Below are 15,959 nucleotides of genomic sequence, written 5' to 3'. Positions count from 1 at the left end.
AATGTACAGAGCACCATGGGATTAATATACTAATGTACAGCACCATGGGATTAATATAATAATGTACAGAACACCATGGGATTAATATAATAATGTACAGAGCACCATGGGATTAATATAATAATGTACAGCACCATGGGATTAATATAATAATGTACAGAGCACCATGGGATTAATATACTAATGTACAGAGCACCATGGGATTAATATAATAATGTACAGAGCACCATGGGATTAATATAATAATGTACAGAGCACCATGGAATTAATATAATAATGTACAGAGCACCATGGGATTAATATAATAATGTACAGAGCACCATGGGATTAATATAATAATGTACAGAGCACCATGGGATTAATATAATAATGTACAGAGCACCATGGGATTAATATACTAATGTACAGCACCATGCGATTAATATAATAATGTACAGAACACCATGGGATTAATATAATAATGTACAAAGCACCATGGTATTAATATAATAATGTACAGCACCATGGGATTAATATAATAATGTACAGAGCACCATGGGATTAATATAATAATGTACAGAGCACCATGGGATTAATATACTAATGTACAGCACCATGGGATTAATATAATAATGTACAGAGCACCATGGGATTAATATAATAATGTACAGCACCATGGGATTAATATAATAATGTACAGAGCACCATGGGATTAATATAATAATGTACAGAGCACCATGGGATTAATATACTAATGTACAGCACCATGGGATTAATATAATAATGTACAGCACCATGGGATTAATATAATAATGTACAGAGCACCATGGGATTAATATAATAATGTACAGAGCACCATGGGATTAATATAATAATGTACAGAGCACCATGGGATTAATATACTAATGTACAGCACCATGGGATTAATATAATAATGTACAGAACACCATGGGATTAATATAATAATGTACAGAGCACCATGGGATTAATATACTAATGTACAGCACCATGGGATTAATATAATAATGTGCAGCACTATGGAATTAATGTAATAATGTACAGAGCACCATGGGATTAATATACTAATGTACAGCACCATGGGATTAATATAATAATGTACAGAACACCATGGGATTAATATAATAATGTACAGAGCACCATGGGATTAATATAATAATGTACAGAGCACCATGGGATTAATATAATAATGTACAGAACACCATGGGATTAATATAATAATGTACAGAACACCATGGGATTAATATAATAATGTACAGAGCACCATGGGATTAATATAATAATGTACAGAGCACCATGGGATTAATATAATAATGTACAGAGCACCATGGGATTAATATAATAATGTACAGAACACCATGGGATTAATATAATAATGTACAGAGCACCATGGGATTAATATAATAATGTGCAGCACTATGGAATTAATGGTGCTATATAAATAAATAATAATAATAATAATAATAATAATAATAAAGTTTGAAGCGACGGTGGTCTTAAATGTCTTGGTCTGCGGAAGTATTAAGGAATCTAGTCCAACTCATGAAAAACAACCCCAAAAAGAATACAAAAATATGTCTTTCAATTGTTCCGTAGTATCTATATGACTTTCGGGAGAGTATCCTGTAGACTCAAGGGTGCAACTTTTTGGAAGACGTAGTTTTATGTCAGATACAACTCGACCTAACACTGCTTTCCACCTTAAGAACATTGTATTGACAATCAGGCATGGTGGTGCTGCGGTGTCTGATTCACTTATGTGTGACTTGGATGACTTGTCAAAATAGGTTGATTTATGTTCTCTGAAGAAAAATGTCAGATCATGACCTAAAGCTCAGGATTATGCAGCAAGATAATAATCTGATGCACAAGTCCATCATAGAATGACTGCCAGTGAAGGTTGAGAAGTCAAGTCAAGACATTGACTCGGCCACCTCAGGATCTGGTTCTATCTTGTAAGAGCTGTGACTCTGTAGTCTCCTCTGGATCTGGTCACAGCAGCAATAGGTGAAGACGTAACAAAAAGCTTGAATTATTTCTTGGAACAAAACATCACTGCTCGTAGAATTCTTCTTTCTTCAATTTGAGATCGGGAGAGAAATTTTTCCTCTCCATGGCTGTTTTTTTTTTTTTTACCTTCTTCTAGAGGTAGTTCTCCAATGTATCCCTGACCCTCTGTCGTGTTTATAGGTCTATTGTTAGTCATACATATTATGTAAGCCACCATGTTTAGGTATTGTCAACCAAGGCATGCAGTAAATAGATCAAAGAGTAATAACAATCATCTGGTCGAAAGTTCAGAGCTCCTGGGATTTTCCGTACAATATAAAATAGGTAAAGGTGCAAAGACATATACATACAGTAACGTATATATACAATGTATAATCCTTTCATCGAAACTTGGCTTGTTTTAGGGTCTGCGTAGATTTTGTCCATCCATTGAGGGGATGTCTAAAATGACTTTGACTTTGCTAGAAATTAAGTTATCAATAGAGATGAGCGAGTAGTATTCGATCGAATACCTCGCCGGCATAGGAATGCGTGTAATCGGCCTAACGCATCGAATATTCCAAGCGTTTAACCCCTTGGTGTTTGGCCGATTATACGCATTCCTGTGCCGGCGAGGTATTCGATCGAATACTACTCGCTCATCAATAGTTATCAGCAAAATGTTACATTTTGTAACAAAAAAAATGAAAGATTCTTGATATGGGATAGGTCTTCGATACCAGACTGGTGGAGGTCTGATACCAGGAACCACACCGATGAGCTGATAGCAGCCATCAGTCAGTTTACGGACATGGATTTATGAAGATATTGGGTCAGATATGTCTACACATAAGAGTCCTTTTACATGGGCAGATTCATTCTTCACAGTAGGTGCTTCTTTACAAGGTCAATTGGCGACACGACCAGAACCTCATGAGATTAATCTTTGTGTGGTTGACTCTCAAGATTTGGTTTACATTGAACTTTTTAGACCATAACCAAAAGTGCTATTCTACTCCGTGCCTGATATTCTTTCCTGACATCTTCCGTCCTACTGGATGACTTTAGCACCCCTGGGAAGGAAACCCATGAGGCCCATGATTTTGATGTGGAGCATCTCAGCTTCATCATGTTTCAGCCTCTTCAGGAGATCGGAAGAGCTAAGAACATCCCAGGGATCTGTGAAAACTAACTTTTCCACTTTCCAAGCCCTTGCACCTGGGATGGCTTGACCCCTGTATTGTAAAACTTCTATATTGCAGTACATTGCAGCCAGAAGGTCGCTGCTCAAAACTCCACAAAGTGCAGGGCTGAAATGGACGCACTCCCAACCCCGAACCACCATTACAATGCTGAACATTAACTGCATGATGTAATATTATAGCCCTGAGTCTCAAAAGGTAAAAACTCTCCCCCACAGCCTGTAGGAGTGGAGATGGTATGATGCATGCTCCTGACACCATGTGTGAACTTCATCCACCGGCTCTACAACCAGAAGGAACCAGTGACTGGAAGATTTCCTGCAATCAATTGCAATTTGCGGCTTAACTTGTAAGCAATAGAACTTAACAATTTTCTGTTTTGGTTGAACACATTCTGGTCTACAGATAGACAACAATACTCTGAGCCCTCCAGCAGTCACCAGCCAGCAGAATGTTCTACAGAAGACCAGAAAGGAGAGGGGGGAGTAAGTCAGGACATAGACTCCGGCTTGTAGTCCGTCCAGTCTGACAGCCAGTCTTCTGATCGAAAGTTGTCAGATTCCTTCACTCCAAATATGTAACATTTCAGAGGTCATCTGGTTTGAGGACGTTAGATGAAACAAGCGCTCTACCCGTATCGTCAGGGTACAAATACCTGATCTAGAAAATATGTGCTGTGTACTTTTATGAGTTCAGCTTAGGACATGGACGAAACTTTGCAGAGATTTTTTACAGCAATGACGAGTTTTTATAGGACAGAATTCCTTATAATTTACTGGACAAGCAGAGTAGACTTTGTCCATTCATTGGCCATTGTATCAGCTGTAAATGAGCTACGGCCACCTGATAACTCGTTGCGTTGTATCGTTACAATCTAGCAGACTGCTTTGGCTTATAAATATATTTTTTGGCCTGTTTTGTAACTGTTGTGCCTGAGATCTATTCGGGTTTTACCCAGAACAACGTAACGGTAGATGGAAAAGTATCTGTAAAGTCTCTAACGTTGGTCTATTGTAGATAGAATCTTGGCTTACAATGGTCTCGTCTGTCTACAATGTAACTAGAACTAGAGATGGTTGGAAGCTGCAGATATAAGCTATGGTGCCGATGACTAGGAACCTTGCGAGGTTCTGTTTGCAAATATTCACTAGATTCACTGGAAAAAGTATCTCTAGTGTGATAATGCAACGTTCACACTTGTGCCGCTGTCCGCCCTTTGGTTTTTGACCAAAATCCCTGCATAGGGATTGCTGGCGGTCAGTTTAGGGTGGACATGGGCGCAAATGTGAACGCCGCATAACATTGATGTCCCTCTTATATTTTTATAAATTACTTCTGTATGGCTTCCATTGGTCATGACAACTGATCACCGCATCCATGGCCGCAGATGCCGATTGAATTCATTATGGCCCCACCCATGTGACGCAACAGATTAGATGCTGTGGTTGGAATTGACTATAGTTAACAGCCATAGTCAATGCTGGCTCCATTTGTTACTGGTGGGCACCAGCTTTCCTGTAGGTTGTTCTCAGCTAGTAGATTCCCACCATTGTTACCTTGATGATATAAAAGTCAAAAAGGATTGTCCAGGTCAACAATTTTATTGATATTGCACATAACTGATATGGTTATGAATGGATAGAGGTTCGGCATTTCATAGATCAATCCAAAAGATTAAAGATTGAAGATCTCTTCCTTCCAAATATTATTGTCATGTTGATTTGCTTCTCCTTGGTCTTCCGTTCCATCAATGGTATCCGTCCCGATATCTGGTGGAGATTCCAGTTCTTGCTCTTCTAATATCTGAGTCAGGATGTTCTCATCGGGCTCCTCATCACTTGATGACCACTTGTCTTCGTTTCGGTGGTTTGTCTGCCACTTCCGCTCCTCCACGCTAGAGAAGACATAACAAATCATTTAGAAGATATTTTTGAGTTCCGAAGAACCTTCCAACAAGAAGAATCAACCTCTGTAGGAGAAATGGTATCTGGTAGAGGTCGAGGATTCCCTTGTGAAGACAATGCAAAGATCCAAAGTAGACTCTTTATCAGGTTATGGAGCAAAGGTTATGGTTACAAGGAGCCAGACAACATACACAAAAAACTTAGAAATGTCTGGTTTTCTACGAGGTTCCTGTCACTTAACGTAAAAGGATCCATAGACCCCGTTCACAGCACAGGACTTAGAACAAGCCCTTTTACTTAGAAATGTTGTTGTGTTACTTCACATTCAAACCACGTCATCCTAAGCGATAAAGGAATCCTTGGGACATCCACTACAGAGGTTGACTGTTCTTGATGGATGAAACTTCTTGATATTCCAGTTCCAAGTTAAACCCATTGGCCCATCCTTAGGCGACAGTCCAAGGATGTTTGTTACAAGTTTCAATCTGAGTCACTTCACTCCAACTTTGTAGATACATGAAACATAACTCTTTTATAACCTTTTTTCTATAACAAAAAGAAACAATACAAAAAACTATGGCCCCGGGTCCAACCTCTCAGGTCTGTAACGCTGGTTCCTATAATTTATGGTTAGATAAATGATAACTCAGTGTCATTGGCTATCTGGAGAGGTCCTCACTTACCTAATATATTGCGGTTCTCCCAAATTGTGACTCCTGGATTTTGAACCGAACCTCAGGCACTTTGGAAATGTCTTCTCCATCTTTACCGTCTCACCACTGATCTATGGGAGGGAAAAAGTGACAATGCAGTGTCCAAATGTAGAAGGCAAAATATTCCGCTCATTGACAAGTTCTCCCAACTACCGTCTCTCTTTCCTGTTTGCTTTCTATGGCGGATTCCTCACCTCTGCTTTCCATAGACCTTGCTTCTTCTTAGCCATTTGACTTTGAGTGTCTCCCATCTCCCCCAGAAGTATATTGAAAATGAGAAGAAAGGCAATGACACAAAATGAGCAGTAGAGGGGGCTGTACATGGTGGGGTTGTAAACGCTGTAGTTGGCAGGTCCATTGAGAAGATTAGAGAAGAGACAGTAGGTGCTGATCACAGTCATAATATAGCAATAGAAAGATCCCAGAGCTTGTCCATCCACTGTCTGGAAGGCGACATAAAAAGCTGGAAACGTAAAGGTAAAAGTTTAGTGACTGGTGAATGTCGACCATCTGCTCATTGTCGCATTATAGTAATCACTTACCTGCACTGTAAGCACAAACCACCACAGCCATAAGCCAGCAAAGCTTCAGGAGATCACTGGCAGCTATCTGTATAAAAGAACAAATGCAAAATTGTTAATAATTAGAGCCAGGCAAAGTGTTCGGGTTTGGTGGCTCTGGTTTCTGATTCGTTTTGGGTCAGATAGGTTTGTTACAAACCCCACCTTTAATTGGTTTAAAACAGTGTAGAATACTCTTAGGACTCCTAGGAACCTATCTATAATACATAGTGTATGACACTGTCAGGGCTCCTAGGAACCTATCTATAATACATAGTGTATGACACTGTCAGGGCTCCTAGGAACCTATCTATAATACATAGTGTATGACACTGTCAGGACTCCTAGGTACCTATCTATAATACATAGTGTATGACGCTGTCAGGGCTCCTAGGAACCTATCTATAAAGCATAGTGTATAACGCTGTCAGGGCTCCTAGGAACCTATCTATAATACATAGTGTATGACGCTGTCAGGGCTCCTAGGAACCTATCTATAATACATAGTGTATGACGCTGTCAGGGCTCCTAGGAACCTATCTATAATACATAGTGTATGACGCTGTCAGGGCTCCTAGGAACCTATCTATAATACATAGTGTATGACGCTGTCAGGGCTCCTAGGAACCTATCTATAATACATAGTGTATGACGCTGTCAGGGCTCCTAGGAACCTATCTATAATACATAGTGTATGACGCTGTCAGGGCTCCTAGGAACCTATCTATAAAACATAGTGTATGACACTGTCAGGGCTCCTAGGAACCTATCTATAAAACATAGTCTAGTACACTCTTAAGGCTCCAATGCTTTCACTGTATTTGATGAATAAATAATAAGTATACATCGTGATGTTGTCCCCACCTTCTAATACATTATCGTTTATATTATGTTTGTACCTTTTGGATTATGATGGTGAAAGGTCCCATCATTTGGAATCCTCGGGCAAAGTACATGACATAACACCAGCCCACTACTAATGCCACGGACATTGGAAAAATTTCACCATCCGTATTAGTCAAACGCATAACCAAGATGGCCAGGATCACACATGAGTAGACTAATCTGTAGAGACAAGAAAGATATTGTAGAACATTGTCGCCATTAGCTGCAATTTTCATACAATGAGAGATGGTTATGGTCATGCTCCCAGCGTCATCTCTGTGGCCCATCACATTGGGCTCACTGAGATCTGTGACTGAGCCTCAGTACTGACCCTGGGCGCATGCCATCATCCATGGCCTGGAATACAACCCCGAGAGAGTCGCAGGTACAACAAGAGGCCCAGAAAAAGTGAGTATAACTATTTCAGATTTGACCCAATATTTGAGTCAATCTCTACTCGGGTATAAGCACTGAAACAACTGCACTTAGATATTACATCACCTCATTATGTTGAATGGATCTTTCCAGAATGTATGGCTGACAAAGTACCATAAACCAAATCTGTAGGTCTGTGAGAGCTGAAAAAAATGCAATCTATATAAGAATTTTTTAGAGAAACAGAAAAACACAACTTTTCGTCCTTACACCTGACTGTATATCACATTCTGCCTGTACTTGTTCCTTTAGTTCTAGAAATACTCCATCATGATTCCTCAGCACAGTATGACATGGCCAGCTAGAGCCAGTAACATCTCTGTCTGCTGGGACTGAATTGGGATTATCCATCCCTCTATATTTGCTCAATACAGAAGGAGTCACAGCAGGATGGTGGGTGGTTGGACCAAGTCCCGGGTGGCTATTGTAACTTTAGACTGTAGATTTCATCGCAGCGTTATTGGACAGTAAAGTTGGGTTGGCACTCCCCTTCTTCTCTGCATATCCTTTGCCCATGACACCTGCCCTGTTTTCGGTTTTCCCTACACCTGTGACCCTACACATTAGCTTAGTGTTGGCTGAACACACCAACTCTGATGGAAATGGTCTACTGATTTTTTCCTTATGGTAAAAGTTGCACAAAAAAATTATTTGTCTATTGTCTTTGGTAGCAGCTTGTTCCAATCTCCCCATGCATGTCCTGCTCAATATGGAGGAATGTTGAGGACAAAATGTTGCTGATCAAGTGTTCCAACCATCTAAAGTGTATGGCCACCTTCTCAGCAGAAACCAATCTCACCTCACTCAGCAAAATTAGAACCGCTCCAATGACGGAAATCATCTCCCCAACAAGTCTTAGACGATCATCATCTGTCAAGTAAGATTCCTACGGGTGAAACAGAGACACCATGTAAGTAGGACATTCCCAGGTTGCCAAACCAGATGTTATGTCATTGTAATCCATCAAGTTTTCAACTCAAATGTGAGAGTAAGAATGTAGTGTACCAAGCCCAGACCTCAGGCATAGTCTAAGATGACCAGGCTATGGGTAGGACATGCTCTCTTGGTCGTCATTTGGAACCTTCCACTCTTATTCCATGAAGTTCCATTATAGCTTTTGGATGACAAATCTTTTTCTGCAATTTCCAGTTCAGGGCTGGTTCGTCTCTATATCATGTATCTATCCAACAACAGATGAGGCTCCACCAATGAGGCGGAAGAGGTGCCATCACTTGGGAAACTAAAACTGGTAACTCCATGTAACATCACCTATTATAAATGTCTTGTGTTGCTAAGTCTTATCATATGCCAATAGAATATTTTCCGTGTCCCACCTGCAGAGTCTTCTGAACAAACAGAGTTATGTCTCTGGGGTCTATGTTGTTATCTTCACGTGGCTTCAGAGGACGGTAGACACAACAAAGAGAGACACAGATCATATATAGAATGTAGACTATGCCCAGGGTCCACATGTAAGGACGACCTGTAGATTTCCATTTCATTTGCAGCAGCTCCTTAACTGGGGAAATGCTCAGTATTTTATAAGCCTGTAAGAGAAAAAGCACAAAGATTATCGTCCGACACTACTCAGTCTACATTTTTACCAAAACTTCTAGCATTTACAACGTATTGATGAGTGAAAAGAACAGAAAAATACAACAGTCGCGACACTTTTGAAAAATATGACCCACGATGGGCGTGGCCTAAAAGGGGCATGGTCTACGATGGGCGTGGCCTATAATGGGTGTGGTCTATGTGGGTGTGGTCTATATAGGGCGGGTTTTAGAAGCCTCTCACTTGACAACACGTGTATGGCAGTCGGAATCTGAATGAAAAACTTGCAGGCTTGTATTGACTAATGCAGGTCATTTTTTGGAATACTGTATCTCAGGAACGGTACATCCTACAGAGCAGAGACCTGGTCTAAAACCTTCCTGGACAACTGATCTACATGTGTGCCAAATTTGGTGATGATTGGTCCATTTGTTTGGTCGTACATGAAGAACAGACAGAAACTCATTTGTATACATATAAGAGATTATAGAGAGATTCTCCTTTCTACTATTGACGGTAGAGATCGCAACAATACATTTCCTACCTTTTTCTTGTTAGATGATGCAATTAGCTCAAACACTGACTGTTGATCTTCCCAAGCATCAATTTCTGATACGTCATACATTGAGGTGGTGACCGGACCAAATGTCCACTGAATTTTTCTTTTCTTCTCCATTAAGTGCTGAAACATCTGTCATGATTTGACACTTAAGAAAATCACATATCTCATTGTTGTCCGAAAATATTATCTTATGTATAATGGACTATGATAACAAAAATCAAAAAAATTACTGCCCATCAACTCACAACCACATTTCCTTCTACGGCAGCCAACTTCATTGGGGTAAGTCCTTGCATATTTGGAACGTCCATCAGAGTTCCCCCACCATCCTGTGATAAGAGGAAGTCAATGATCTGGCATGGAACACTTTTGCTGGGTTGAAGAACGAGGACGTGTAGAACAGTGTTACCTGGGGGGGAACGTGAAGACAAAAAAAATGCCATTGTGTGTTGCGTAGGTCAGCCGTAGTAACTGGAAATACAAGAACATTCTAAAGACTAAGGATGTTTTTCCCACCATAACAATTTGCAAAATAGACTGTTCAAAATATACTTACCCCAAGTGTCCTTAGCATGGAGATCAGCTCCATGATCTAAAAGTATCTTCATGATCTTGATGTCCCCTACACATGCTGCAAAGGTCAGTATGTGCTCGCCTAGGAGAGAAGGTACGTGATCACATTTGGTACAACATAACGCCGAACAGTAACCATTAAGCGGAACATCATCAAAATCCAGCCCTGTAATAGATACATAAACACTGTGGATCATCTGGATGTGGGTTCATCATGTGTCATATCCCAAGACTCAAGCACTTTGGAGAATTGCCTGGGGTATTAGGTAATGGAAAAGTGCAAGGGGGCCATAATTGGGGACATAAATAATTAGACCTTATATGGACCAGTCTTGGGTAGCGAAGCTGTGCTTGGGACCATCAATGGGAGGATAGCCAGGATGGGGATCGGAAGGGTGTGCTGGAGACCAGAAATAAGATGGCAATGGGAAGATCAAAAGAATATCAGAGAAAGCTAGAACCAGATACAACTTTCTTTGTAATCTAGAGAAACCAAGATGATAATAAAAACCTGCCCAACTGCACAGATGTTATACCGCTACTCTATCACTCACCAAAGTAAAATAGGTTCTTAGGTTTAAGTGCAAAGAAGCTTCCGGTAGCTCGAGGTGAAGAGACATTGGCTCCTCTATGTATCAGCTCAATAACCAGCTTCACATCCTGATTGACAGCAGCGATATGTAATACCGTCTGACCTGGAAAACATATATTTATATTAATTACGGTATAGCTTTATACATACAGTATTAACTAGTGTCTAGTGTCCGATTGCTGAAATTAATAACCGCCATACGAGATACTTACCTTGATAGAGATCAGAGGTCATTGCCTGGTTAATAAGCTGAGGAGCCTCATCCAGGAGAATTTCGGCGGCTTCCAAGTTTTTATTCTGGACTGCCACGTGCAATGCCGTCTCCCCCACTGCTCCTATATTCATAGGGAATAAAATACAATACAATTTTTTTTGGAATATTTTTGGATTTTCTGGATTTCCGAAAACTGGAATAGGATTGTCCTACAGCTCAGGTTCTGCAGCAGCTACTCTCAGCTTGCAAGGTTGTGATGCGATTGCCAGATGTTACTGGACCTCTAATGAACGATGTTATTTAGGAAAGTTTTAATTTTGAGTTTTTGTCCAGTTTTGAACGTAGGCACAAAAATTTGAAAAAATTGGTGCACATGCCGATGGACAATGGACGAGTTTCCCGTAACTGTGTATTCAATATACTGTAGAAAACAAGGGAGATAGAGTTTGCAAATGCTTTGATTCCATCAGTCCTGACTTAGCAGATGTGTCTGTACAGAAAGGTATTCCTGGCATTGAAGAGAACAATTTTACAATCTAAAATATTCAGAGTTGTAAACGTCAAATAAAAAATTTATTGGGATGATATAAAATGAGCCTAGTGAACCGAGTAACCTGCAGAGCCGGCCATAAGTCCCTGCTATAAAGGAGGGAATCAGAGATTCTGCCACCAGGACTAGCAGATGGTAAAAGTAACAAAAAGTTTCGAGACTTGGTGATTTTTTAGCCAACGTTCCAAATAGATTATTGAAGCCAGATAATAATTAGGTGTTGGAAGATGGCGGACTGCTATGGAAAATCCATCTTTGAATTTGGCTCTTGGGTAGTTAGTTGGGTAGGACCCCTGTGTATTAATCATGGTGTGAGGTGACTATATTGTCTTTGCTCTGAGTGACCCATCAAGACTTGGTAGTACATGGAAGATGCGCTGATTTTTGAAGGGAACCTGTCGGGCAGATATGGTATATTAACCACCCATAGGTCCTTAGGGACGAGGGCTGATTCATATAGACCTGTAGCCATGTAAGAGTCTATATGGACTCGTCTTTGTCTGGTGCATATGGTGGGAAGCCAAGGACCCCTGTGTATCAGTCATGGTGTGAAGTGGCTATATTGTCTTTGCTCTTCCCACCATATGCACCAGACAGAGAAGAGTCCATATAGACTCCTACATTGCTACAGGTCTATATGAAGCAGCCTTCATCTGTAAGGACCTATGGGTGGTTAATATCCCATGTCTATCTGAAAGGTTCCCTTTAAAATTCAGCGTGTCTTCCATGTACTACAAAGTCTTGATGGGCCACTCAGAGCAAAGACAATATAGTCCTTGGCTTCCCACCATATGCACCAGAGGTCCAAGCATGGGAACTTAAATCAAGGTGTACATTGGGAGTAAAGGACCTGGGCAAGCATAAGTGTTTTTTTTTTTATTTTGATAGGTTCCACAGATGACAGAAGGAACTCTTATGGACAGAAAGGTTCCATAAGGGTTCCTTATGGACCCCTTGTTCCATAAGGACCCATGGGTGGTTTAGGTTCTCTGTCATAGTGTTTTGGGCTTTAGCAATAGATAGTTTACTCTCATCTATAGAAGCGGGGTCAGACACCCGGGACCCAAATGGATCATCTGTGTTAAATGGAAGCTGTGCTCATGGAGAACAGTTACCACTTCAACATTGATCCTAATCCTTGGGGATCCAGGGTGTTTAACCCATGTGGTTCCTCACTTGATGACCAATCCTAAACATAGGTCGGCAAACGATAAGCCTCGAAAATTTTTTGAATGAGAATTATGCAATGCTCTGGTTCCTCTGTGGTGGCGCTTCCGGGAAACTTAACATTCCTTATCTATTGGTCTTAGACATCCCATTATGTATCCAATGGGCAGAGGTGGATCATGAAACCCCAACTGGTCACCTCATATTGGGAAGAGACACCTCATGCTCTTGAACATGGGTGTTACCTGCTTTAGCTATGACCTGCCTATGGGCTAGATTTGTGGCAGGTCAGGGCATAGTATTGCCTTTGGTTACTATATAGTTTTTTCTTACTTCGTTTCTTTGTTACTTACCTCTCTGGAATGGATCACAATTCTCGTCCTCTAGAAGTTTCTTCAGTTGTTGAATATCATTCTCTTGTGCAGCTTGTAGAAGAGGAAGGTCCTGGATCCTTGTATAGAAAGGTGGATCAGTATTATTCCAACATCAAATCATAACTAGTCTACAAACACCCAAATGACCTATTTATGGGGTAGGGGCAGTTTACAGAATCTACTCCTGAATTATTGCACCACAATCCTTGTTGATATAAGGACCACCATCAGGGCAGTACTGGTGATATTGGTGTCAGGTGCCCGGCCATGGCTCTAATGGAAAAGGACCTGGCATGTATGTACCTGCAACGGGCCCTATAGTAGTGGGGGGCCATCCTGACTCAAGTGAGACAGTCCTACTTATAGGTGCTGTCTTGCTGTCCTGGGTTGTGGTCCCGATTTTAACTCTGAGTCCTCAGGATGCAGATAAAGTTGAATTTAATGGTAGAGCAGTCAACACTTCCATGCTCCACCCTGCAGAAATTGAGTAGCGTCATCTGTGGTTGGGAGGTGTGATGGCGGACAGATTGTAGACAACTGGAAAAGTTCTATGGCACTATGTTTTTTTTTTTATTGTATTATATTGTGTTGGGTCCAGTTTTGGGGACATTATATTATGTGAGGGTCAATCAGGGCATTAGACTATGTGGGACAACTTGGGGACAATATAATGTGTGTTGGGAACGAAGAAGGCATCATTAGTGTGAAGACCACAAAGGGACCTGTAGGAATTGGTGGGAGTTGCGGTATAGCTTAATACAACAAAACTTTGCAGTTGCACTGTACTCGCCATCTCACTTCTCAACCTGTGTGTCCTCTGGATGTTGCGAAGTATGTTATAAATGGTGGTGGGGAGGCATTCATGGAACCTTTACCCTGAGCCCACCAATGGGTTACAACGGTTCAGGTCTAGTCTGTGCACACGGCAGAACAACAGCTCATCCCAGATTAGAAGGTAACAACATTGTTAATATGTAATAACACAACATATACCGTTTCCTCTGGATCAGCTCCATCTTCTCCTCCTCAGATGACTGGCGTCTCGCAGCCCAAGTGCTAATCCTTTCTGTGACCGGATTAAACATGTTGTCATCTTAGTCGGGGGTCTTGGTCCCTGCTGCCCCTTTAAGAGCAGAAATTGTGATGGTCGCTGATCATAGTCAGTAAGATCTCCAGTCCTTGTCTTGTGAGGAGTCGTCTGGTGCACAGCGTCTCACCCGAGTCTCCTTCACTCCAAACCCCCATCCTCACCAGACCTGTTCCTCTTCTGTGTTAACCTGGTCTGTGCTGGAGCAATGTATCAGAGGTTGTACATAGACCTGGAGTGTAAGTGGACGTACAAGAGTCACTGATGGTAAAACAACAACTGGGGGACATCATGGAAAAATTTGAATAAAAAGCAAATATATCAGTATAAATATAAAGTACATCTGATCCTGCAAAAAATGGGACACCTTAAAGCAGCCCCATATACAGAAGGTTAAACAATGTCAGACTATACAGAATCCAGAATACAGAAGGGGTTAAAACGTTCCAAAAACTCTAAATTTGGCATCACTGTACTCATGCCGACCCACAGAAATCAGATAAAGGGCATTGGTCGGGACACGCCATGCCGCTGACATCATTAAGAAAGTCATTACATATAATGGTGCACAGACACTCCCTCTGGGCACGGGTTACTGGTAACGCTCTCAGGTTACTTGCAAAAAGTTTTTTCGTTTGTGTAATAGTATCCTGGTAATGTTCACTAGAGGGCGATACATTCCCACAGCTTACATACTTCTGTAATACCAGGAGCAATCCATGAACTTCCATATGTGCGTTGCAGCTCTACAATATCTCAGGATCCTGAAGAAGGTCATAAATCGTAAATGAATCTTACCCTATGGGAGGGGAATTATACTCAAGGCCTAGCCCTGCCTGTTCTATGACAATTTGGTTTACATGTATAACCCCTCTCAAAGTCATAACATTTTTTTTTATATTTCAGCTTATTTTTTGTGGGACAGGTTGCACTTCAACTCAATCTCCTCTTCCTTTGTAGATCCTAAATTGTGTTGTCCCTACACAATTGCTTTGGCTGTCAAGGACCTAAGATTGAATGTTGCATTGAGAGAAATTTTGGTTCAATGGGGGATGGGAGTGGGATTTATCAGGGCCATCGTTCAATGACCAGATAGCCGCCTGCGCCCTGGGGTTGGTGCCTCATTTATGAAGCCTTGACAAAAATCAGGTGCATCCTTTGGCTTAGTAATGCACATGCTCAGAAATCTATACCATGGCATAGCTGGTATATATTTCAGGCCACATTTACAAAATTTGGCCAAATGATCATAAATCTACCTAGGCTTCAGCCTGCAGACTGGACATAATGTGACAGGTTCTCAAAGAAATTCTCATTTCATAGAATGGTTCAGGATTCGCGCGGGTATATTTAATTTTTTCGTTTGTGTAGTGGCCCCACATGGGCCACTACACATTGCCTTGTTTTGCGCTGGTCCATTTTGTATGCCATTTGTGTGTGTCCATAAGCGTCATGTGATCATGTGTATCTCAGTTTGGATATCAGTGAAAAACCTGCGATTGGTTGTTATGGACACCTGGAGTAAAGCTGTGTGAATGTGACTGTTAGGATCGGGTCCCGCAGGCTGCCTGTTCAGCACATAGCGCCACCTGCTGGCCAAT

At 41.2% G+C, this 15,959-nt stretch overlaps 1 protein-coding gene across 1 annotated transcript; it reads right to left on the bottom strand.

Moving 5' to 3' along the window:
* Window positions 1-4,862: 4,862 nt before the first annotated feature.
* On the bottom strand, window positions 4,863-14,356 carry LOC142183258 (transient receptor potential cation channel subfamily V member 6-like). The gene is made up of 15 exons (XM_075258280.1): window positions 14,265-14,356; window positions 13,251-13,348; window positions 11,179-11,301; window positions 10,929-11,069; window positions 10,358-10,456; window positions 10,047-10,210; window positions 9,784-9,930; window positions 9,020-9,232; window positions 8,485-8,571; window positions 7,752-7,828; window positions 7,265-7,430; window positions 6,348-6,414; window positions 6,000-6,268; window positions 5,776-5,876; window positions 4,863-5,082 (listed from the first exon to the last, which is right to left on the bottom strand). Exons 1-15 carry the CDS (start codon window positions 14,354-14,356, stop codon window positions 4,863-4,865), a joined length of 2,064 nt encoding a protein of 687 aa, XP_075114381.1.
* Window positions 14,357-15,959: the final 1,603 nt, after the last annotated feature.

This window comes from Leptodactylus fuscus, chromosome 10, assembly GCF_031893055.1.
Source record: "Leptodactylus fuscus isolate aLepFus1 chromosome 10, aLepFus1.hap2, whole genome shotgun sequence".
Lineage (NCBI taxonomy): Eukaryota > Metazoa > Chordata > Amphibia > Anura > Leptodactylidae > Leptodactylus > Leptodactylus fuscus.
Note: the sequence above shows the minus strand (reverse complement) of the source record. Positions and strands in the feature narration are given on the sequence as shown.